This window comes from Vulpes vulpes, chromosome 2 (genome assembly GCF_048418805.1).
Source record: "Vulpes vulpes isolate BD-2025 chromosome 2, VulVul3, whole genome shotgun sequence".
Taxonomy (NCBI): domain Eukaryota; kingdom Metazoa; phylum Chordata; class Mammalia; order Carnivora; family Canidae; genus Vulpes; species Vulpes vulpes.
In genome coordinates this window covers 130,494,490-130,521,379 of record NC_132781.1, presented here as the reverse complement: position 1 = coordinate 130,521,379, position 26,890 = coordinate 130,494,490, and the positions used below count along the sequence as shown (strand labels likewise).

At 38.1% G+C, this 26,890-nt stretch overlaps 1 protein-coding gene across 30 annotated transcripts in view; it reads left to right on the top strand.

Moving 5' to 3' along the window:
* PDE4D (phosphodiesterase 4D) overlaps positions 1-26,890 on the top strand; it is a 1,410,178-nt gene that overhangs the window by 838,713 nt on the left and 544,575 nt on the right. Inside the window, exons 1-2 of one of the 30 annotated variants that reach the window (XM_072749994.1) lie at positions 24,830-25,012; positions 25,508-26,129. The exons of 26 other annotated variants lie outside the window; for them this stretch is intronic. In XM_072749994.1, coding sequence (XP_072606095.1) covers positions 26,083-26,129 — 47 coding nt within the window. In that variant the 5' untranslated portion in view covers positions 24,830-25,012; positions 25,508-26,082. Of the gene's footprint in view, positions 1-24,722; positions 26,130-26,890 lie in introns of those variants that run through there. 3 more of the 30 variants (XM_026019004.2, XM_072749996.1, XM_072749989.1) reach the window with 3 other exon arrangements.

The following is a 26,890-nucleotide window of genomic DNA, read 5'->3' as shown; positions in this document are numbered from 1 at the left end:
ATGTCAAGGTCCTGGGATCCATCCCCCAGTGGAGCTCCCTGCTCAGCAGGAGAGCCTGCTTCTTCCTGCTCCTTGCCTCTGCTTACGTGCTCTCTCTCTCTCTCTCAGATAAATAATTTTTTTTTTTTTTTTTAGTGTAGAGCAGTTTTTGAACTCACTCTGTACTCCGTGATCAGGTCAGTTCCATCAGGGCAGAAACTAAGAAATGGGCCAGCACCTGTTTAAATGATGTTGCCTGGAAAGAAGTTTAACTTACACAAGTATGTTACAAAATGTTAAAGAGAGAATATTTGTCTCCCTTAATAACCTATGACTCAAAAAAATTGAGACAAGGATTAAGATAATTTCCACTGTGTAACGTTATTAACATAAATTAATGTCTGCCTTCATACAGTTTCATTTTGGCTAATAATTTCCAACCAGCTAAGCTTGCAGATTTCATAATTTCTGGCATTTCTTCCTTCCTCTTTTGTTTCTCTTTCATAGGTTACTTGACTCTCCAAAATTTACAAATCCAGTTAACGTTAACTCAGATGAAAGTTTATTGGAATATGAATCCTGTGACCAAATAAAACTTGCAAAGCAGGTGTTTTTATGTTGATGTTCAGGAACATTCAGAGAATATTCTCTTCATTAGGGTTTCAGGCATCTTATTCTTCTGGGTTTCTTCCTTCTGCTTTCACCACTCCTTCTCATTCTCCTTTGCTGTTTCCTCCTCAGCTCCTCCAAATCTTAACATTGGCATGTCTCCAGCTTATCCTATGGACTCTTCTGGACTCTTTCCATATATCTCCTGTATGATCTCATCCATTCGCACAACCTGAAGATTTGTGTGCCACTGGCAAATTGGGTGGTAACCCATCCCAATCTCTCTCCTGAAATCAGACTTTAATATTCAACTGCCTACCTGCCATCTGGTTGTCTGCTGTCTACCTGAAACCTAACAGCCAAAGCTAAAGTCATGCTTTTCCCCACCAAAGCACTCCTCTTGTGGATTCCCCATCTTGGGCCAAACTCTGCAGTTACCTATGGCTCTTTTTTGCTTCCCACCTCCCACCTTCCCCGTCCAATCCAATCTGCAACTCCAGGCAGCTCTCTTTCCAGATATAATCCAGAATCTGACCATTTCTGTCCCCCTCCACTGCTGCCAGCTTGCTCCTGGCCACCATTCTTTCTCACCTGGATTGTGAGACAACTGCCCCTGACCATCCCTGTGGCCCTCTTTGCTCACTTCAGTCTGTTCTCCACACATCAGCAGAGTTGCACTTCCACCTTCTGGGTCATGTTGGGTCCCTTGTTTGCCCAGAACCCTTTAGTGGTCTCTGATCTTCATCAAAATTAAAATCCTCACAGGGCACCTGAGTGGCACAATTGGTTAAGCATCTGACTTTTGGTATGGACTCAGGTTGTGATCTCAGGGTCATGAGATCAAGCCCTGCATCAGGCTCTATGCTCAGCTTAAGACTCTATCTCTCTCTTCCTCTGCTCCTTCCCTCACCTACCGCCCCCCTCTCAAATAAATAAATCTTTAAAAAAAATCCTCATGATAGCTACCACCTGTGGGTTCCTGCTACCTCTGATTCAGCTTCTACTATTGCTTTGGAACACTAGCTTCTAATTTACCAGCTCTCAAAACACAGTCCTATTTCAGGGGCTCTATTTCTTCTGTTACTTTAGGCTAGAACTTGCATCTCCCCAGTACGCCTTTGTTTTACTTCCTCACATCTCTCAATCCTTATTCAAGTGTCTTCTTGAGGCCTTCCCTATCCATCATTTTTGATATTTGTAATCACATAATCTCATAATCCCTATTCCTGGAGCTCTCCATCTCTTTTTCTTTTTAATTTTTATCCCTATAACCTATTACTATATAAATATCTAGAGATTTTGCTCATTCATTTTGTTTATTTTCTGACCCTCCTCCAGCTAGAATGAAAGCCCCTAGTCTATTTCATAGGTCACTGCTATATCCCCAACCTCTTGACTAGTTCCTAGAACATGGGGGTAGTCAATAAATATGTATTGAGTGAATAAAGAAATGATTACTTCCCAACTTCCTCTCTCAAATAGAAGCAGGAGCTATAAAAATATGGAAATATGATATAAATTATTAGATAATCAGACTTGCTCATATTCATGTGTAAATAATAATGATCTAACTTGGTTGTTGGGACAGGTAAAAATGTTATAAAAATATACATTTTTATAATCTTTATCAAACACTGTTTTTTCCAAATCTAAAAAAAAAAACACTGGCAATCAAGAAATCAGAATTACATTGAATTAGTTGTTTCTGGGTCATTAAGGAACTTGACTGTGCCGTTGCTCTCAAAGCACTAAATATAGCTGATATCAAACCAAAGGTCCTTCATGATCCTTGAAACTTCTTTGAATTTCTAAAGAAATACTCAGGCTTATGGGAAGAAGTTTTAATGAGACATTGTACTGTTCAGGAGAGAAGAAATCATAGTTTCTGACCTCAGGGGCATTGATGAAATAATAGAGCAAAAGCTCTAGGGAAATTAGTTTTTAGGAAGTAGAATTGGGTGGCTCACTGCACATTCTAAATAGCATCAGAGTAAGAATGACAGTCTTGCTGATTGGGTTTAGTGATGTGGATAGATTTGGCTGCGATTTTCAATAGATTGAAAATCCCCACATATTAACAGGATCTTACAAGGGTACAAACACTCTTGGGCAACAATTGATTCTAGGACTTCATTTAAGTGAGAATGGCAGGTAGGCCAAAGAGGGACCAGGACAATTCCAGTACTAGAATTTTCAGTAGTGAAGATAGATCATTTTAAATTTATTCTTGTGCCTATCCTGAGTTGTTTGATCCACAAATATTTATGGAACATCTATTGTGTACCAGGTCCTGTGCCAGGGAGGGTGACCATGGCAGAGAGGATCCCTGCTCTCATGCAGCTTCTATCATAGCATGCAGCAGACAAATAAATATATAAGTGCAAATTGTGGTGAGTGCTAGAAGGGAAAAGTGGAAAGGAAGGGTACCAGTGGAGCTGTGTGTGTAAAACCAGGTTGTCATGAGAAGCCACCCTGAAGTTTCAATACATGGACCATTTGAGGAAGCTATGTATGACAGTACTCTATAAGGACATGCAGATTTATGGTCTATGTTCCACTTCTTCACACTTTCTAACATGTTATGCCCCAAGCCCCAGTTTCCCTCTGCTGATACTCCTTGTTTTTCTCCACTGACTCTCCACCTTCTGCTATTATCAAGCCTCTCCTATTTTGATATCAAAATATCACATTTAAATTCTTCTTCTCAGCCTTCCTGACTTCATTTCCTCACCACTAAAAGCCTCCCCTAATTCCTTTCTTCCCGCTTGTTTATTTTTTGCTTCACCATGGTGTATTTAAATGGGTTTCTGTGGGGACACCTGGGTGTCTCAGTCAGTTGAGCATCTGACTCTTGGTTTTAGTTCAGGTCATGATCTCAGGGTCCTGATCAGGATCAAGCCTTGTATCGGGCTCTGGGCTCAGCATGGCGTCCACTTGTCCCTCTCTGTCTGCTCTTCTGCTCTGCCTCTCTCACTTGAATAAATAAATAAAATCTTTAAATGGGTTTCTGAGACATCATCTATCAAGAAAACTAATGCACATATATTCAAGGTTTTGATTCGGCTGAACTACTTACATCTTTGCTTCAAATACCCATGTCTTTTTATACTAAGTCGTAAGCCACTGCATCTTAAAATAATGACTAAGTTATCATGTTATTTATATACTGTCTCCAAGAGGTGGCAGTTGAGAACAGATTAAACTGTTCTAAAGTGAGGCTCTTGCCAAAAAAGGTTTTATATTTTTAGGTTGCGACTTGATCAAGGTAGAACCATGTATTGACCTATGACATGGGGTAGATGTGGATTGGATTATTGTAATAAAATGTAAATAACAAATTAATAGCCAAATTAATAATATATTAAAAAGGGTAGGTTTTTAGGTGTTTAATCTCCAAACCAGTGGGGAAACATTAGGTCACATTCAAGTGAATTTTCCATTCTCAGTAGCAGGATGTCTGTCCACTCTGTTGTATATCCCAGAGATTCACAGTCTCTCACTCAAGCTTTTCTAAGACTCTCAGGGGCACCGAGCAATAGCTTCTGCATAGTTCTGCCGAAGATACAACTTTGTACTGGCCTTTGCTCTACCTGTGACCTCAACCCAAGTTTATTGGTGTTCACACTGCCTTGCAGGGTGCAGCAGCAAGTTCGTTCTAGCTATTAATGCCCTCCTTTCCATCTAGGGTGGTGCCTTGCACTGTGGAAAGGAGAATGCCTTCTCCCTTCTTGTTCTCTCAGGGTTGACCCACAGCAGTTCCTCTTTTTTTCTTTTTTTCTTTTCTTTTCTTTTCTTTTCTTTTCTTTTCTTTTCTTTTCTTTTTCTTTCTTCTTTTTTTTTTTTAATCTCAAGCCTTAGGGAATGTAGTGGAAGAGCTCTTCCAGTTTTCACTCAACCCTTTGTCCTTCCAGAATATGACTAGAAGAGTTCATAGGCTAATCACCACCATCTACCCAAAATTGCTGCACCTTTGGTGAACTTTAGGGTTTGAGGCTGAGTCTAGTTATTTATGGTAGATTTCTTCTTTCCTTAGAGTGAGTTCTTACTCAGAGACTTACTTTCTGTTACAATGAGGATGGCCTAGATCATGCTACAACAAGCAATGCCAAAATCTCACTTCCTTAAAACAAAGCAGGCTTATTCCTTACTTGTGCTGTATGTCTGTCCATCAGCGTATGGGAGTGGAGAGAGGAGAGTTCTCCTCTTTACTTAGGACATGGCTAGTGGAACACCACACCCTTTGGAAAGTTTCCAGTCAGTGTGGCAGAGGGTAGGGGACATCATATACCAGTTCTTAATGATTTTCCCATGGAAGTGACAGGTATTACTTCTGCTCAAGTTTCCTTGGTCAGAGTAAGTCAGGCGATCATGCATAATTTCAAAAGACAAGGAAGTGTAATTCTGCATGTGCCTTGAAAGAGGAGAACTGGGCATGTGGATAAGATGACACTTTCTTGAAATTTTGTTTCTATGATCTTCCCCCATTTCTTTATCCATCCCTGCCCCTCATGACATATCTCTATATGTATAAACTTCAGTCATTGTAAATGGCTCATGGTTCCCCCATAGTAGTTAGTGGCTCTGGCTAAAAGGTCGCTCTTTAGTTGTTGACTTGTGTTTCAATCACCTCAGGGCTCCACTTTCTTTTAGGGTCACTCAGAGAGTTGTTCGGCCTCAATTCCTACCCATCTTGGCTTCTGCATAGTTGCTGCTGATAATATGACAGCTTGTATCCCCCCACAGGGAGAGATCGGAAACAAAGAGATCATCTCAAGGTAGAAGCCACAGTCTTTTCTAATCTTCTTTTGAAAGGAACATGTCATTACCTTTCTCCAGATCAGCAACCCCGGTACGATATGGGAGGAGAGACTACACAAAGATAGGACTACCAGGAAGTGGGTGACTGGGAGTCATTGTGGAAGCTGGTTACTACTCCCCTTTAAGAAGAATACTCGCCTCCCATGTAAACTGTAGCTTCAAATAAATGCTTTCTGAATCTCAGCTTTTGCCAAGTAGCGTACCCAATACAGATCAAATAGAACTTCTCTCTAGGGGGCCCCTCCATTTAGACTGGTATTGGTCGTCTTCCCTGCAATTAAATATTTCTTATATCTTATTATTTTCTGTGCCCTGTATCCAAAAATACATTTGCTCTTCCACAGAACACTTGCTTTATTTGTAATGTTTTAAATGCTGTTTTTAAGTCATTTTTGTTTAGGTGGCTATACTTGAAATGTAGCAGACATAATATATAGCAAATAAATACTTGATAGTTTTTTCCTGCCCCTTCCTATAGAAGCATGAGCCATGCGAACTAAGCGTGACTTTAAATAGGATACAGGGAGGAAGCAGGAAGAGTGGAAATGGTCGCACAAACCCCACATTAAAATTTATCCTCGTCAGTACTCCGTGATTCCACACTCCACATTCCTTTTGGGTTATTCAAGAAATCATTGAAAGATATTAGTGGGAAAGCATAATTTTGTAAGGGGAAGGAAATTCACATATGGAGGAAGGGAATATGTATGACCAATATAATGACAAATTAGAGACTGCATATGGAACTTCCATGCATTCATGGTTTTACTGAACAAGAGTAGAAAGATTTCTTTTCTTTGTTAATTGTTCCTATAGAGATAAATCCTCCTGTACAAGAAACTAGGCACTACTCCCTACCTTCTGATATTGAAAGAGTTTGATTTACTGAATTCTTCAAATCAGCATCTGACCATCGCACCAGTAATGTCTTTTGGATTCAATCAAACCGTGCAGTGTGACCAATGTAAATAGTCTGTTAGAAGCACATGGATAACTTGCTCCATCTTCATTCCTTCTGCCTCTAATGTTTCTGCCTTTTGGTTGCTTTTGTCCTACCATCTTGAATCTCTTATACCCCAAATTATAGTATGCTCACTATATGCAGGGTTTCTCCTCCTTCCCGCCTCCTCCTCCCTCCCCCAGTGACATCTCATTTCATTCCCAAGAAAAACCTCACCCTCCCCTCTAAGCTCCCTGTGTTTATGTTTCTCTGCTCTTTTCCTCTCTCCCCCTGGCGTGCTGGTTTAATCAATTTTACCAAATGACTTTCCTGGCAGCTGTAAAAAGAAAACCCAGAGCAAGTTAATAGCAATCTAATACTGTACTTTTTGTCATTTCTCTAAAATGTACAGAAACGTTTGGTCATTGGATTGATTTTTAATGATCTAAATGATCAGATGTCTCAACGCTGCACTGCAGCAGCCTGATAATAAATAGGAAAGGGGAGGGGCTTAGGCACTGGATGCTCACTCAGTGCTAGATGAATAATCCCCAAATACCAGCCAAGGAGACAATATAAAGTATCTGCCTTTGCCAAATCATGTATTAGCATTTTTAAACAAAGACATTTAGCTGTTTTAATTTTGTGTATGAAAGAACTAATACAAGATGTTTTTGATGAGGGCTTAGAAAGTCAGTGATAGGGTTAGGAAATCAAACTGCAGCCTAATTCTATGCGTATCTGTTGACATAAGCAGGACGTCAGTAAAGTACCTCCCAGTATCCCCAAATAGCATCTTGGCATCTCAAGGATGAAGAAAAACCTTATTTTTTATCTGAAAGGCAGTAAAACTCCCAAACGTATATGAAATCAGTAAATTGTAAAATAAGTCCCTCTGCAAGAAATAAATATGAAAATAAAGATAAATATAGGGAAAGAAACAATGAAATATTATTATTTCACCATAAGATTTATTAACTCGCTGCATTAACTATGAATGACTTGCTTAACTTTTTGTGCCTTGGTTTCCTCACTGAAAATGGGCTACTGGTAGTACTATTCTGGAAGATTACATGTGGAGAGGCAAGTCAAGTGTTTAGCATATCGTCTGGCACTTGCTAAATTCATAGCTCGTGATCATTATTACCCCAACTACTGTCTGTATGATGGCACCTCCCTCCCAACCAGTCATTTCCAACCATGGCTAACCTCACAGGGCAAAGCTGCTCTCACTGTGTGGTGGGTAAAGTGGATTTTGGAGTCCACTCACCACTCCGCCACTTACTTTCTGGGCCTTTGAGCAATAAATAACCCCTCTAGTTTCATTAGTTTCCTCATCTATAAAGGGGGTGGGTATTAATACTCAATTTTGTAGGGTTCTTGTAAGTACTAAAACAAATAACTTGTATAAAACTCAGTGCCCAGGACTTTCCCCAGAGGAGAATATATATATATATATATATATTAGGGACACCTGGGTGGCTCACCTCGGTAGCTTCTGACTCTTGATTTTGGCTCAGGTCATAATCTAAGGGTTATGATATCGAGCCCTGTGTTAGGCTCCATGCTCAGCGTGGAGTCTGCTTGAGATTCATTCTCTCTTTATCTCCGCAACCCCTGCCCCCCTCCACTCCTCTCACTACTCATGTTCTATAAATGAAAAATAAGTAAATGATAAATAAATAAATAAATAAATAAATCTTTTTAAAAATGTTAGCTTTACCTTTCTCCCCTCATTTGCAATGTACTATTGTTTCTAAACAGTATGTGAAGGGAAGCTAATTAGTTTCTCATTTTGATGCTCCAATTAATACAATACTCTTTTAAAACTACTCTTCAGCTCAATTTATATGGCTAAGATATACAAATACACGATTTATACCAGTCTGATCTGGGCCTCCCTCTGATAAAAGGAATTATATATATATTGCCTGTCTTATATAGAGTAGATCTCCTTGAGAAACAAACAAAGTACTATTTTGTTTTATAGTGTTGGATCTTAGTAATCCATAATAGTGAAGTTGGGCTGACCACTGGTCTAATGAGTCTCTTCTGGATTAGTTCCATTAAGTCTGTTTCATGGCTTAGGACAGACAGCTTATTAATGGATGCTCTTTATCAGGCCACTTTGGTCCAGATAGTGTAATTGAAGAGACTCAATCCCACTAGTGATCCAGAGGCAATCTTTATTGATGATATCACAAGCATGGTCTTTATATTTGCAAGACATCATCTCCTCTTTCCCCATCCCATGTTGCAAGAAAATTAGATTCTAATTAAAAGAACAGGCCCAGGAGTTGTAATAACAGGAGTTTAAACCCTCATTTGAGAAATCTTGTATCCTTGGGGTGAATGAGATCAATTTTGGCTTATTATGAGAGTGTTCCCAATGTTTTTCAGATGTTAGAGAAAGTGTGGCAACATAGCAAAGTTTTGTATATTCTGTGGGGCAGGTGTGGAGAATAAAACAGGAAAGACAAACATAAAAACAGAATAGAGTTTAATGGGATGTTTTAATTTTTTAAAATATGTTAGTCTTTAGAAATAAATTTATAAAAAACATAAGTTTTACGTAGGGTTGGAAAGCTCAGTATCAATCTGTTATATCATACACTATCCCAAAATTTTTAAATGGTTAGGAAAAAAGGAACAAACTTTTGGAGTACCATTTTATTAAATACTTATTTTTTTTCTCTGGAAACAGAAAATATCCTACAAATTTTATAAATCTACATTACTGTCTTTTTTTGTCTTGTTTTGTTTTGTTTTGTTAAAGATTTTATATTTATTCATGACAGACACACAGAGAGAGAGAGAGAGAGAGGCAGAGACACAGGCAGAGGGAGAAGCAGGCTCCACACAGGGAGCCTGACATGGTACTCAATCCCGGATCTCCAGGATCACACCCTGGGCTGAAGGCAGCACTAAACCGCTGGGCTACCGGGACTGCCCTTTCTTTATGTATAATAAAAGTATTTTTTTAAAATTTTTATTTATTTTATGATAGTCACACACACACACACACACACACACACACGAGACAGGCAGAGGGAGAAGCAGGCTCCATGCACCGGGAGCCCGACGTGGGATTCGACCCTGGGTCTCCAGGATCGCGCCCTGGGCCAAAGGCAGGCGCCAAACCGCTGCGCCACCCAGGGATCCCTAATAAAAGTATTTTGATCACGTGTTATTATTTGTATTCGTATGCATTCTTAAACATCTTCAACCCTGTTATATGTTTGGAGGCTTCGAAGTTACTAAGGAGGGAGGAAGGAAAAAAGTATGCCTTCTTCCAGAACTCGGCATCTGATCACAGAAACAGAAACAGGATTCTTGTATTATTATAAATGATGACAAAATGAATATCTTTGTGTGTGTGTGTGTGTGTGTGTGTGTGTGTGTGTGTGCTTGCACTTAAGCAGTTACTTTTGTAGAACGGACTTTTGCCAGTCAAAGGTATTTGTGTTTTGCATTTTTACAAGTCTTCTAGGAGCACTTGGGTGGTGTAGTCCATTGAGAGAGTGACTCTTGGTTTGGCTCAGGTTTGGGTGGTGAGATTGAGCCCTGCCTGGGGCTCCATGATCAGCACTGAGAACGCTTGAGGCTCCTCTCTCCCTCTCCCTCTGTCCCTCCCCCATCCCAGGGGCATGTGCACACACTCTCCCCTCCCCCCAAATAAATAAATAAATCTTTAAAAAAAAATCTACAAAAATGTACTCCAAGAAAGTCTTTCCCAATCCCTGTCTCCACCAGTTGTGTATGGCTGTACCTATTTCCCACCCCCTCACCATCTCTGGATATTTTTAGTCTTACCAACATGTAGGCAAAATATCTCATTCTAATTTTATTTCTTTGGTTCTCAGTAAGATTGAATATCTTTTCTTTTTTTAAAAAGATTTTTATTTATTCATTTGGGAGAGAGAGAGAGAGCACAAGTGAGGGAGAGGCAGAGGGAGAGTGAGAAGCAGACTCCCTGCTGAGCATGGAGCCAGACTCTGGGCTTGATTCTAAGACCTAGAGGTCATGACCTGAGCAGAAGGCAGACATTTAACTCTCTGAGCCACCCAGGCACTCATGAACATCTTTTCAAATAGCTCTCAACTGTTTGTAGTTCTCCTTCTAGGATACTTGCTTGCATCCATTCCCCATTTATCTTTTAGGTTATTGGTCTTTTTCTAATTAATTTATAGGCTCTTCTTAAGACAATGATATAACTATGTTTACATAGTTATACTACACAACTATGTTTATAGTCCACCCTGCTAACTCACTTTGCATTAGTAATGTCTTAAGGAGCCTGTGTCATTTGGCTTCTTCATATTTCTATGCTATTGTTTTCCTGCTTTCCTGATTCAGCCTTCCCACCCCTGCAGTCAGCAGCTTAGATGGCAAACATTTGAGGGTGGTAAGGGGAACAAATATGTATATGCGTTTTTTTTTAAGATTTTATTCAGTCGAGAGAGAGAGAGAGAGAGAGAGAGAGAGAGAGAGAGAGGCAGAGACATAGGCAGAGGGAGAAGCAGGTTCCATGCAGGGAGCCTGATGTGGGACTTAATCCGGGACTCCAGGATTATGCCCTGGGCCGAAGGTGTCGCTAAACTGCTGAGCCACCCATTGATCCCCTATATGTGTGGTTTCTTATATGCTATGTGGTTAACTTATACATTTCAATGTAATCCCAACACATCTAAAAAAATCTGTACCATTGTTACTTTCTAGATCCCAAATATTAAGATTCAATGAAGGTGGGGAAATGAGTCCAAGGTAAATGAAGTGCTAAGAGACCTCAGGTCTGTCTGATGATACCAGAAACCTGTACTCCTACCAGCAGACCATGCTTTCTACGGTTAAAGTTCTCTTAACTGAGCAGCACACCTTAGCTACTTTACGGTACTCATGGGGCTCTAAGGAGATGTAATACAGACAGAGCCAAAACTGAGGCTGAGGTTTATCCATCTCAAGCTTTGGCTGGGGACTAGATAGAGAGGGTGAGGCTCATTTTAAGAGGGATAAAGACATCCCTGAAGTGACTTGAAGAAGGGAAAGAAAAATGAAAAAGGCAGTCTCAAAAGCACTGAAGCCACAGTGCCTTCATCAGTGAGCTGGAGCCGGCAAACTACAAATGTAGGAGGAAATGAGATAGTCCAAGTATAAATGGGAGGGCACCTAAGTGTTTGTGAACTGTTGAAGAAAAAGCCTCAAAACAACAAAACAACACAGACTGGAGAACAGTTAAGATTGATGGTCCCCCGTTATGGAATGCCATTCAAACAGTGGAATTAAATCAAGCAGAACTGCACACACCCTACCACTAGGTTCTTCTGGCAGCAAGTATATTCAGACACCACAGACCTGTCTCTACCCACAGGGAAGAGGATTAGTTATACCTTGGCCTATTTATCCAAAAGCAAAAATATGGGTAGAAGATTACTAGAAGTGTCTTCTTGGAGTATAAAGGACAATTACGATAGCTTAGGCCACCAGTTTTTAGTAAATTCCATCTGGTACTTTACAAATTAGCTCATTATTCTGCTGTTCTTATGAATGTGTTAGCCTGCAAACATATCATTGTCACAAATTAGTCACCTAGTGTTTCTCTGAAAGTGGCTTAATATAAGCACACCCACATCATAATATGGAAGAGTAAAATAGGTTCTTGCTTGGTCCTCTAAATGGAATTCAGTATATGGTATGATTTGATTTCCAGGGGAGGGGTTTGGCACACCCAGCATCTTCTGATTTGCTAAGACTAGAAAGTGATTGCTGCCTGAATATTGACAGTATCATGTAATACTAGAAATCTCCTTGCTTTACCCATGAACTTCAAGAAAGAGCCAAGCCTATTGATAAATGAGAGATTTGCCAAGTGAACATAGCTTTTGTTTTTATTTACATTTGTTATCACAGGTGTCATTGCAGCTGTTATTTCAGTCTAAGAGTAGCATTTTCAATTTGGAGAATTGAACATCTGATTTTAAAGTGCTTTTTGTGACAGATGAGTTCACCCCCCACAATTTAGAAAGAGGAAGTGAGAAAACTAAAGTTTCCTATTAGACAGTAAGCACTAAGAAGTGCTCTTGCTTGGATTATAAGTATTTCATGGTGCAATTCCTCAATGATGATGCCTCTGGCACAAGTTTGGAGCTGCCAAGTCAATAGTTGAATGTGAACATGAAAATAACTTACCGTCTTATAACATGAAGTCTCAAGGTAGCGTGTCTCAGAGATGGTTGTTAAGAGGCTTGGGACTATCAAGTTGGTTCTGTTTTGCCCTGTTTGCCTGTTGTCCTTTTGCTCAGATCGACTCTCTCCATTATCACCAGATGATGGCTCTGACCAAGCACAAGGTCCAAAGGTAGAAAATGAACCTGTTCTTCCTTGTGCTTCTCTTTTCAGAAAGCACTTCACCCAGAAGTCATCTCAGCTAACTTTATGTCTCTTTGGCAGGTTTGTTCTTAGGACATAAACGAATTACTGCACATTAAATGGAATTAGACTGTTGAAGATTTACTCCTGAGACAGAATATGGAGCCTCTTTCTTTGATTACTTAGCTGCTTCAGAAAGTAGATTCCTACAAAATATAATGGTGTTTCTGCCAATAAGGAGGAAAGGAAGGTGGATATTGAGTAGATTACCAGGGATGCTAAGGGAACCATGATGTTAATCACATGGTTACGAATGTTAAAACTGAAATTTTAACAGTGAAGTGAACAGTTTTGCAGTGAAGCTGCATCTCAAAGTGTGATTCCAATCCTAAATTCCAGTTTTCAAAATAGGTGGCCAAGAATCAGCTTCATGACATTTGGGCCCCTGACACAAATGCCCTGAGCTCAGATTGAGACCATAAAAGACTTCAGAGAGGGAAAATGAAGAGTAATTTACAAAAAGGTGTTTGTTTTTCTTTTTAAGAAAGAGAGAATTGGGCATTGCTATGAGTACTACCTCACCCTTCCTCAAAGAAGGCTGTTGTCCTTTCATTTAAATCAAGCTCAGAGAGAGGATTCAGTGGTGGGAATCTTTCCCGTGGACCAGATGTACACCACACTAGAGAGACAGCTTGGCCTTACACCATTTTATGTCTTTCCCAAGAGAACTATCTGGAAAAAGCACTTGGACTCCAACAGCAAGAGTTTGTAGGGACTGGACTACTAGAAAACCAGAGGCTTGGTGGGGGGCTGATGAACGAGCAACACTTTGAAAGCAAAGCTCTGCCTGACTCATAGGAGTTGCAGCCAGGGAGCCCAGCAGGGATGTGGCTGATGAACCCACAAAAGTGCCCATGAGACAAAGAGGCAGCTCTCAACATCTGCCATGCTCTCAATGCAAGATGCCATCTTATTACAGTGCCAATTCAAGGAGAAAAACCTTCTCCTCCTCATCGTCTTTTCCCATGTTCTTTCAACCTAGATTATTCACTACCAATGACTGGAAAGTCAGGATAGCTAACTTGTAACACACACTCATCTTACTGCCAGCAGCTATAAGCAGGAAGAAAATATGAGTTGAATTACGTTCGGATTTTTGGATTACAATTTGGAATTGCCATTCTAATTTCTGAATAGAATCTGGATTGATGGTTTAAAGTGAATATAAAGTTCTGTATTATTGCCTGAGTGCCCAAAAAGTCACAAGACTTTCTCCATAAATAAAACTTAAAGAGGTGAAGAAACCCCAAAACACATGTCTTTATTTTCAATAACTCTATTAGAAGATTGATACCATTTTATTTTATTTTTCAAAGATTTGTTTATTTATTTATTTATGATAGACACAGAGAGAGAAAGAGAGGCAGAGACACAGGCAGAGGGAGAAGCAGGCTCCATGCCAGGAGCCCGATGCGGGACTCGATCCCGGGACTCCAGGATCGCGCCCTGGGCCAAAGGCAGGCGCCAAACCGCTGAGCCACCCAGGGATCCCCGATTGATACCATTTTATAAATATTTTTCAAAAATGTACTGACAGTACCACAAAACATTTGTGTCTCTACTTGCATATTTATACTATTGTCCTCTAATATTTGAGAGGAGAATCAAGGAAAATTATTCATACCATCCAGGAAACATTCTAATCTTCAAAACACATTGGGACTCCTGGGTGGCTCAGTGGTTGAGTGCCTGTCTTCGGCCCAGAGCATGATCCTGGAGCCCCGGGATCGAGTCCTGCATTGGGGTCCCTGCATGGAGCCTGCTTCTCTCTCTGCCTGTGTCTCTGCCTCTTTCTCTGTGTCTCTCATGTATAAATAAATAAAATCTAAAAAAAACAAACAAACAACTGTGCTCCAATACAAAGGTCTCAGTATAGGTCTGCTTGAAAGATGTGGGAAGCTGTAAGTCATTTGGAAAGTAAGGGAAATGGGAAAGTTAGTACAGGTTAGTAGTACTCTCCTGATCCCACTCAACCATCCATCACTTACCCTTGTCCTTCTTCAAACCTGCTTCCCTTCACACTCCTTTGAACTAGATGTTTAGGACTGACATTTACTCATTGTACCTACTGTCATGTACTCATACATACAGTGTATGAAGAGAGGCCACCAGGGAAGGGGGGAGGGGCTGCAACAGTCCCTTGATCCTTCTTCTGAAACCGAAATATTCAGTTGTGACATACAGTAGCAGTTCATCCCAAATGGCCTGTACCTGTAATCAGTGGTTGGTTACTGAGGAGGAGAAAAGTGAGTTTTATTTTCATTAACTTTGTTCCTGTTTCCTATATAACTTTCATTCTTTTAAAAATGAGGCAGGTATTTCAAAAACCAAGGAAGCTTGTTGAGGGTCCTGACAACAAAGCACCAGAGGCTCATCTGTCTACTCTCCTTTTTACTTTGGTTCCCGCCCCCTGCCCTCATCCTGTTTGATCACCAATCTAAAGAGGAAGAGTCAAAGAGCAAAGAGAAATCCTAACAGTAAATTTACTATTTGATCAGTTTTGCTGCTTTGTTTTGTGGAAAAATCTAAGGTTTGTTTGTGTCTTCATCCCCTTTCTCTTTATTTTTGTAACTAAGAACAACAGATGAAATCATGTTATATTGTACTTCAAATTCTTTTCCACTCATTACGTGCTTCCTGTAGAGAAAAGTATAAGACATATAGCTAGGCAATTGGATTTCGTATTAAGAGCTTTCTGTCTTATTCACTGTGGGACCTGTGTTATGTTTTTCCCATTTGTATCTATTTAGTGATTTGTATGGTCTATAGTGATGTTTTTAGGGGTGAAGTATGGCAATTTTAGAAAAAGATAGGCTAATTGATAGTTTAAAATGCTGAGCATTATGAATTCATCCCCAAGTCAGAATTAAAAACAGCAGAGCAGAGGGTATAAAATGCTAGGGGGAAAAAGAGGGGTTCTATCTCAAGTAGTCAGCTAGTATTTAATAACTGGCCTTGAATTTATTTTGTGCTCAAATACTCAGAATGTTTTACTTAGTTATCTCAAAATGACTTCATAACTGTGTTCCAAAATATTGAGTCCTGGTTTTAATGCATTTTAATATTTTAAACCTTTTAAATAATTGTGTTAAAATAATCATATATATGCCTCTTTTTCCCTTAAAAAGGAATTATACCTTTCAAGTACTAAATTTTTGTATTCCATAAAGCTAATGAAATTCACAATATTTTTCTCTCTTCCTTAATCTGCCTGTTTCTCTCTGTCTTTTGCCTCCTTATCTGAAATGAATTAATGTTCAGTGAAGAAAATGGTGAAAGGGGTTTGAAAAAAAAGAAGCAGCTAATATTTTGCCTGAGAATGCTCTCTCCAGAACCTCTGGATGTGGATCTAGCTGAAGATATACTAATTGTTAGTTCCTCTGTGTGTGTTTTAATTTAAGCCTCTTGATCGAGTAGCCATTAATTCAATGTCAAGCCAATTCACTGTGGTGATTCAATATTACAATAGAGTACTAATTTTAAATTGCTTTACTTTTGGAGGGAAGGAAAGGATTTATGAACAGTGAAAAAACATTTCCTATATGGTGACTCGTCCAGTTCAGATTGATTTTAAGGAAAAAGAAATCAATTCAGACTAGCTTCTGTCAAAAAGCAGGGAATGCAATTACTATAAAGATCCTAAAATTCACAGGAACAACGCATCAATGGGCCTCATTGGACTTGCAAAACCTGATCATTTAGGCAACTCCTTTTTCTGTGACCATATAGTCTTCTGTTCCTGTTCATCTCAGTATTCATGCTCTTTGGAATATTAATATTCATTACCCAGTGAATGAGTCAGGTGGCAATGGGTCAAGTTTTCAGACATATTCCAATCTGGTTTTATAAGGGTAGGGTATGGGGATGCCTATAGCTCTTTTAGAAGGAGCTATAGGCAGACATAAATAATCATGTTTGGTATAGCGATTTATTTATTTATTTATTTATTTATTTATTTATTTATTTATTTATTTTTAATGATTTATTTATAATCATCATTGATTCAACAAGTATTTCATGACCACTTATTATATACCAGACACTACTTGAGGCACTGGGGATACAGCAAGGACAAAACAGACCAAAGGATCTCAAGGCTCCTGTGGCGTTTACTTTTTTTTTTTTAAGATTTATTTATTTATTTGAAAGAGAGAGAGAGAGAGGAAGGGACAGAGGGAGAAAATCTTATAGCAGACTCCCTCAATACGAGGCTCCATATCACAACCCAGGAAATCATGGTCTGAGCCAAAACCAAGAGTCAGACACTTAACCAACTGAGCCATGTAGGCACCCCTGGAGTTTGCATTTTAATGATAATCTTTAGCCATCTATTTTAAAGATAACTGGAATAAAAAAATGGAGCATTAATGTCTCCAAACAGTAAATACAAGATATTGAAATAACAGTACACATGTGTCTGTATCTATATAGTATCTATATTTAAATATAGATAATTTGTAAATATCATTGTCATATTTGCTTTTACTTAATCCTTTTAACTGTCAGTAGTGTTAAGTGACACTTAAAGTGTCAGTGTGAGTGTGCATATGTATGTGCACTGGGAGCAGCACTTGAGACTTTTGCCTTTTAAATGTCATCTGGCTTGCACACTTTGATGCAGTCACTAACTTCCTATTAAAATGACTATGAAAATAAACCATCCAAAAAAATACAGCTGAAAAGTCACTAAAACCCAGGATTGATGGTGATGAATCATTGCTAGAGAATTAAAGAACCAATAAATTAGGTTGGAAATATATATATTATTGTTATACATAAGATGAATATATATTATTAATCTATATATTACTGCATCATTATTATAGTATAGATGAAACTAAAGAAAGGAGATATACCAGCAGACGCAATGATGGATCAAAATTAAGGAGTTAGAGTTTACATGTACTCACATATTTGAGCTGGAGTAAAACAAACACATACTATCATCAAGATGTGTGAGCAGAAGCTTCACTGTGTATGTAGGTAGACATAGCTCATAGCTTTAGTGTTGATAGTTCCAACTGGGAATGAGTATTGCTTCTGACCCCAGTTCCAGTGATCCGTGGACCTGGAAGAAGAATGAATTATTTATTCATTTCTGTTTTTAATACTTACTAATGCAGCTAAAAACATGGTATGTTTGAACTCGAATATATGTTTTGAATTTGACTATTTACCTTGAAGGTTTAAGTTTGGATTTTTGAAGTCTATCAGAGATTCTATATAATAAATATTAAAAGCTTAGGTTTTATGTTCCAAGACATAGATATTAACTAAGAATCACTATTCTTCCTAAATTAATAGTAAATATAAAAAATAATACTAATTTTTTTACATTTTTTATTTAAATTCAATTTGCCAACATATAGTATAACACCCAGTGCTCATCCCATCAAGTGCCCCCCTCAGTGCCCGTCACCCCGTCACCCCGTCCCCCACCCACCTCCCCTTCTTCAACCCCTTGTTCATTTCCCAGAGTTAGGAGTCTCTCATGTTCTGTCTCCCTCTCTGATTTTTCCCACTCATTTTCTCTCCTTTCCCCTATAACTTCTTTCACTATTTCATATATTCCACGTATGAGTGAAACCATATGATTGTCCTTCTCCAATTGACTTACTTCACTCAGCATAATACCCTCTAGTTCATCCATGTTGAAGCAAATGATGAGTATTCGTCTCTTCTGACGGCTGAGTAATGTCCCATTGTATACATAGACCATATCTTCTTTATTCACTCATCTGTCGAAGGACATTGTGGCTCGTCCTACAGTTTGGCTATTGTGGACACTGCTGCTACTAACATTGGGGTGCAGGTGTCCTGCCGTTTCACTGCATCTGTGTATTTGGGGTAAATCTCCAGTAGTGCAATTGTTGGGTTGTAGGGTAGCTCTATTTTTAGCTTCTTGAGGAACCTCCACACAGTTTTCCAGAGTGGCTGTACCAGTTCACATTCCCACGCACAGTGCAGAGGGTTCCCCTTCTCCACATCCTCTCCAACATTTGTTGCTTCCTGTATTGTTAATTTTTGCCATTCTCACTGGTGTAAGGTTACTAAAATATTTTTTATCCTCATTGGTGTTTTAATTATGCAAATAGTACATGGAAATATTCTCATTGAGAAGATTAATCAATTAAGAAATATGGAAAGTATAAAGCAAAATTATTTTTTAATGAGGCCCACTTTTAGTTCCCTATCTCAGAGGTAATTAATTTGTCCATTGTTTGGTCTATATCCTTCTGGTTCTCTTCTTCTGTGTTGGCATCAATCTATTTATATACACCTGCACATTTAAAATCATATTAACTGTATCAAATAAACCATATTAAGATACTATTCTGAAAACCTGAGGTTTTTTTTTTTTTTTCACCTGCCAATATTCCAGATATTTTTCGAAGTCATTCTTGGGAATCTATAATAATCCCTTAAATGTGAGTTTTTTTTGAAACTGGGCTTTATCACATGAGAAATATTTTTATTCCTTTGAATTATGAAAAAAATATGATATAAAGCCTTTAGAAAAGTTAAAGGTAGAAATAAAATCTAATTCTACTTCCGAAGGGACTTCAAACATTATCTCATTTTTTTCTCCTATTTTTTTTCCATTTCAATTTAAGTAAATTGCAGACCCAGTAAAGAGCCTATATTTTATTACATTTTCTAATGATTGGATTTAAAATATATGTGAACAGCATTTAAAAAGCTCCCTTCTCATTACATAGTATTTTTCTATAATTTACCCGAGTAAGTTAAAAATTACAATAACCTGTGAATTTGCTATTATTTCTATGTTACAGATAAGGAAATGGAGTCTCACGGAGGCTTAGTGAGGTGTTCAAAATTACACAAAAGTAAAAGGCAAAACCTGAAATTAAAGGCTCATGTTTTGAGACTCTAAGACAGAATGCAAATTCAACTTTTTCTTTTCAAAGTTGCTGTGGATTTTTCCACATTTGATTTTTGAATAATAATATTAAGTGCTTTCTTTGTATTCTAGCATTTAGGGATTCTAACACTTGTATTTTGGAAAATATTAAAAGTGGAATTTAGCAAGCATTCTGAATATCCCAATTATGAAATGTATTGTGTTTGATAATATGAGAATTTTTTTCCTGCACGTGTATTGATTTATCATTTAAGTTGAGAAGGTGATGATTCAAAATGACTTGTATTAGTTACATCATGAAAATTTCTACCAAAGCCAGAGTTGCTTTTGGGTGATCAAAATAGGCGATCAATGATTTTTTACCCCCACTTTTCAATTATTGGCTGTATCCTTGATTATAGAACATGTAGAAATTGAATGTACTCACAACTTGCTGAAACATGTTCCCTCTGACTCTTAGCAATTAGAACCATGGCTTCATGTAGAACTCCTCTTCTTTCAGTTACAAATGTACTGAAGTTATAAACGCCTTCAGACTTTGCTAGAACTTGCCAAAAGTGGGAATTCATCTCTAGCAACATGGTCATCAGTTAACATTTACCAAGTACCAACAATGTTTTTGGTGTTACAAATACATGGAGGAAAATGCTGTTTCTTTCCAGAGGGATTGGTTTTCTGTAAGACTGGGAGAGAAAATACGATCTTGAATGTTTTCTCTACTGGGAGGTAGGGATGGGGAATGTGCAGGCATCTTGCATCTCATTCTACATATTAGAATGCCACTGTCACCTCTTTATTAATTGGTAATATATGATACAGAGAACAAATATTACATATGTATACACACATATATGCATGCCTATGTAAGAAGTACACAAAAATTCCATTTTTTATTGGAAATTTTTAAAAAATAATTTTCTGACTTTAGGTGAAAATCATATCCCCCAAAATATCCAATGACTGTAGCTTCTGTTTCCTAAGTTATAACCTATTTATGCTACAAATATAGAGAATGTGCTTTAAAAAAGTTTGCAGAGTATTTGCATATATACATATTTTTATACAAAATCAATAAATAGAATAGAGGGGTCAATTTTCTTCATTCACAGCTAAGAGACAAAAGTTATTCAGCCTTTCAAAAATATGGGACACTTCTCTAAAATATCTGAACTAATAATTAGTATTAATGAAAGATTAATAAGAGGTCACCTTTTAGATACCTGTCAGTTCATATCTAAATCTAGAGGAACTTTTATTATCTAAGTTAATAAAGAGGCAGTCATTGATTTTAGCTGAATGTGACGGTGACAGAAAGATATACCTTAACAACTGGAAATATCGTTCCATTCTGAAAGTGAAACTCAGGGAAATCAGTGAGGTAAGTCATTACACGCTCCCTATCAGATAAGTGACTGAAGTTCAGAAACTAGGGTGTGTCTGTATTATGCTGTGCTTGTCTAACTTCAGCGTTTGTATTATACTTATTGTGAGGGAAGCCTGTCGGTTGAAGGAGTTTGAAGAGAACGGAGTCTTGAAACTGACAACACAAGATAAGAATTTGCCTAGAAAATGTAATCTTGTATTCCTACCATTTGGTTTCTTTAAACACCTTTTAAGAACCAGACCCCCTTTTTCAAACCAAACCTTGAAATAAAACAGGTAGAAGTAAAGGGGCTCTGGTTGAAACCTGATCTTCCCTTTGCCCTGCAGTTGCCCTGCAGTTGCAAAACCACAACACAACCAGGAATTGAGTTCAAAAACCATCAGCCTTGCAAGCATCATCCCCTAGCCAAGAGCAGGAGAGGATTTCAATTACTGGAAAAGGGTATGGTGACACTAGCTAGTTAATACTTCTCTGATTCTGTAAAATCTTTCATGAAAATGCTGGTTAGAGTATTGTAGTTTACACTTTATCAATAAATTGATACTTTTTTTGTTTGTTCCTACATCAGCCTCATATTGATGATGGTTCATGTGAATCTGTCCCTGAAAGGGCGATTACTCTTGTGCTTGCTGTGGGATTAAGATTTAAAGAGAAAGAGAGAGAGAGGGGAACCAATCTTTGTGTCAGTAGAGCTAAGGCTGCACCATGGCTGTAAGGATCTTAGCTAGTTTGTACCAGTCTGTGATGCTCAGTTAATAATTAGCCCTCCTTTAGTGGGGCTGGGATCAGCAATAACAGTAATCTTTTATGTATATTCCTGGGCATTTCATAGAAGTTCCATGAAAGGATGACTACCTTTTAGTAGAAAAAACAGATTTGTATTTAGTCTATCAGTGTTACTCATCTTTGAGACTTTTTTTTTTAATTACAGACCTATTAGTTCTGCCCGAGTGTTGTATCTTGAAGACTATAATATTAATAAATAAATAAATTATAAATTTATAAATATATTAAATAAATTATAAATTATAAATTATATTATAAATATAATATTTATAAAATATTAAGTCTTGTGAAGTATCAGTTGTAAAATAGTAGTCCTAACTCTGAGGACCCTGTTTCTAATATACATGGAATAAAAATGTTGGAAATAAGCTATTACCGTCCTCTAAGCAAGCCTATTCTTTTATATATATATTGCCTTGAGTTTTCAAAATACTCAATTTAGGATTGTTTATTAATATGTAGTCTTGGGTTCTCTGAACTGTGAAATAAATTTCATTTTTTTCTTTGTTATCCCTCAAGCAGAAATTTGGCTTTTCTGCTATTTATCATAGCTTCTCAGTTGTGTGTTCTTTCATTCTAATTTGTTATACTGTATTCTAGAGAGTTGCATATGTAAAAACAGAAATAAAAAGCCATGAAAAGTTCCCCTAAAAAAATTTCAGTTGAAATCTCCTTTTGGTTTAAATATGTTTTAATTTTACATCTCCTTTAATAATCTGCTAGGTAAATCATGCGTTCTTTTACTTCCACAGTGCTTTGTGTGTACTATTGCCCACAAATGGGAACAAGTATAGAATGTCAAACTGGGTGGTAATTGAGAAATATTTAGAGATATTTTAGGTATCCTGTGGCCCATGGGCATTGCTCTGGCATATGAACAGAGTAGTAGAATGAACTAAAAAAATATTAAAAATTAAAAAATATATATAAAAAATGCAAATAAATGGAACCGATTATAAGGAAAAATCAATTTCTCCATCATTTTGTAAATATTTGTACTTACCCCTTTCCACAGAGACCTTCTTTTTACACAGTGTGAGGATTAAGTATTGGTTTTGAAATAAGTTAGTGTTCATCAGCAGCAGCATCAAATAAAACACTGACCTATTGGTCTGAGCTCTTTCCCAGATCTACTGCTAACTGCTACTGATGTGTGATAATGAAGAAATACTAGCCTTTTGGAGACTCATCTTCAAAATTGCCACAACAAATATCATACTCTCCTCAGCATGATTCTGTAAGGCTAAAGTAATAATACCTGTGAAAATAATTTTTTCAAAGCATTAACGCTAATGCAAAATAGTATTTTTCTTATTATAGAGACCCAAATAATGTAGTGGTAATTCATGCAGGTTCTGGACCCAAACTTTCTTGGTTCAAATCATGACACTAATTAGATGTTTGACCTTAGGCATGCTACTTAATATCAGAGTGCCTCAATGTCCTCATTTATAGAATGGGGCTCATAATGGTCCTTACCTAATAGTGCTGTGAGGATTAAGTGAGATAATAGTGTAAGTCTTTAGTACAGGGCCCAGGGGCAGGGAGGTGTGAGGGCCTTGGTAAGTTTTCCTTGCTCTTAAATAGTAATATTTAAATATGTCATAGAATATCAAATATTGAATTACTCTGTGATGCTCAATTCACAGGTTGCAAAGATTGTCAAAAATAATTCAGATGGAAGTTTTCTGATTCAGATCACAAATGACCTAATGGAAGAGTTTTATTTCCTTTAGAAAAAGGAGGTCGTGAAGACACTGCCTAGGCTACAGAAAATCCCCAAATATATTCTCAAGTTTCTTTCAAGCTGTGGTCCCATCTCAACCTACACATTCAAATGGCTTTGAAAGGACTCATTGAGTTCTTCCTCATCCCAGGAATACTTCCATTAGGATCATCATTTGATCAAAACTAAAACTCCCCAAATTGTGGCAGTTTTCAAGACTAATTTATACCTGGTTTTGCATTTGTAGGAAATACCTCCTTCTTCCCCCAATTCTTGGTAATATTTTCTGTGATGACAGGGCCTCGCTAGAGAAATCTTAACCTTATAATGGCATGATATGTTAAATGTTGCCAATATTCCATTTAATATTAAGCAATTACATAACAGCTTTTTTAAATGCCTAAGTTAAAACCGATGCATTCATATTGAGTACACTGCTACTTGTAAGGTCCATTCTCCTGCTGATCTTCAACAAACACCATTTAAGTGCCAACCTACTATTACAAGAGTTTACTATTTTATTCTTGCTCCAAAATGGCATCAACAGTGATGGGGGGCTTTCAGGGGATTGCTGAACAGAATTTTTGCAACAAAGGGTAAGCTTGAGGAAATGCAAAATATCAACTGTAGGCATTGCAATGCTTTATCTCAGCACTCCTCAACTCTACACACCCCCTAATCAAACAAGCAGCTTTATGGCATGCGCAATTGCAACTGAAGTATAACCGACTTCCGCAGAACTGGCTTCCACAGGATTTCCTGTCCAAAAATTACCGTGTGGTCATCTGTAGCCAAATGCTTACAGATCATTAAAGTTGACAAGACACTCCTAGCCCTTTTTTTTTTCTTTTTTCTTTTTTCTTTTTTTCTTTCTTCTCTCTCTCTCTCTCTCTCTCACTTTTTTTTTTTTTTCAAGGAGACAAAAATGACCAAACCCTGTCCTTGGCAAATTCTCTCTGGACTTCTTTCATTCCCATTCTTTGCCCTGGGTAGGAAGGGAAAAACAAAAACAAGCAAACAAAAACCCTCCCTTCGGAATATCTGTTTGTTCAAGGTGTCATTTTCCCTGGGAGGTTATTTACCGATTTCTTACTGCTTAGCTTGTCGTGCCTGGTAATGACTTACTGAAGGAAATCGGCTCTTCTGGACGAGCTGTTCCTTTAACCCCTTTGGCTCACTCTTCCTTGGAGGCGAGCAAGGGCGTGCTGCAGTGTCTGGGAACCCACCTAGAGGGCCCCCTTGACGCCAGCACATCCCCTGTCAGGCAGCAGTGTCTGCAGCCAGAGCGGGCTGCTGCAGAGTTAACGTACAGTACCCCGGAGCCTGCAAGTGTCCTGAGCTGCTCAGAGCCCAGGACAGACAGACGAGGCGGCTGCGACGATTCCAAAGGTTTTGCTGGAAATTCGGAGCTGGGAGACCCCAGCAGGAGCCTGTTGCCTTTGTGTTTCAAAAGCATGCAAGGTCTGTATAGCTTGGGCGTGAGAATCTTTCAGAAGATGTCAGCGCATCAGAGTAAATGACACCTCTTGGGGAATTGAATTGGGGGTAAGAGAGAGAGAAAAAGAGAGAGAGAGAGAGAGGGAGAAGAGAAAAGAAAGACAGCGGGGGAAGAAATTCTTAGACAACGTCTGACTTGCAGCCGTGAAATTCATTTTCTTTCCAAGGCAACACAGGAAAAGCCCGCACATGGTTTTGGTAACAAATTAAAAGGGTTTCTGCAGTGAAAGGATCAATAGCTTAGTCATTTTACTTAAGGAGGGCAGTCCGTCTTATTATGGGGTTAGGCAGCAGGGATGAATTTCCTCATGACAGCACCTTCTGAAGTCATGATGGTAGCTAATGGTAATCCTGTCCTGCAAAGCAGAAATTGCTCCTTGCCTTCCTACTTGTGCCGTTGAAAACCAGCAATTCTGAGCTTTGGGAAAGAAGTTGGCTTTGATTATACATGGTTTCTAGCCCCTCTGCCCAGGTCTTTGTCCGACGTGTCTCAGAAGGCAGCGCTGCGTTAAAGTGACCACACCTGAATATGTGCCTAAGAAAGAAGAAAAAGCAATATTCATTTCTAAAGGACAGCATGGCAAAGCAACCCGAAGTTTTCCATTTCCCTTCTAACACTTCTTTAACAAGGATAACAAGAAACTGTCTTTTGACTCCTTTTTTCCCACATTCCAGAGTCCTTCCTGAGAGGATGCACTAATTTACACTCTAGGCAGTTGGATTTTACCAGGACAATATTTGCCACCATTTAGGATTAGCGATTGAACTGGTTATTTTAGTGTGTTGACTATCTAGTGGAACCTAAATGGATGGACCCATACCTGCAGTGCTCTGTGATATTTTTTTTTTGAAATCCTGGAAGGGCTTTTGTTGTTGCTCTTTGTATTTTGGGGGGGATTTTTTTGGCATTCAATACTTGTTGCAATAATTGCCCATGATAGCTGCTCAAACAGGAGAGTTGGAATTCATCTATGAAAATCACTACATGTAACATATGAGACAAGGAAAATATTAATGACAGAAGATCTGCAAACATGATGCACGTGAATAATTTCCCCTTTAGAAGGCATTCCTGGATATGGTGAGTAAATCAATACCCCCCTTCAGTTTGTAAAACTCAGAATTATAAAATGCCATGACAGGTGCCAGAGGTGAATTTTTCTTGAATAAGAATATTGGTATCAAGTGAGGATGAAAAGTGAACAATGTTTAAAACCAAAAATTGTCTGAGAAAGTAATGGTTATGCAATAACAAATTACTTGTTAATATAAAAGCATCCCAAAATAAGAATTCCAGTATGAGGGCATTTACAATTGCCAACATTTCACAGAGAAAATATAACCAATAATTTTGAGAATCGCAGGTATTTAACTAATAAATAAAAGAAAAAGGGAGGTTTGGATTTTTTTTGCTTCTTTTCTATTTTCTTTTATCTGAAAATTCCCTGGGGAAGGACACACATGTATTTCTGACATCTGGTGTCAACTAGCTTGGCCTTAGGTCTTTTTGATTTTCCAGAAGAAGGTTAATGGTAAACTTAGAATGTTGACTCAGTTTTAAAATAATTCTAAGATGTGTTGGTGCCTTACATTTAAGGAATTTAACTACTTAGAAGTTAAATAACTATATATTTTCTAATATAACTATTTAGAAATATTTCTACCAGAATGAACCAATATAAGAGAATTCTAACACATGAATCATGAAGTCTTCAGACTCTTAAAGAATTTGCTTAGTGCATTGATATTTTGTTGTGTATTAAGGTTCAGTGCAATATATTAAGGTCCCAGGACATGTGACATCATGTACCATTTCTTATTAGAGTTTATGACTAAATGTGT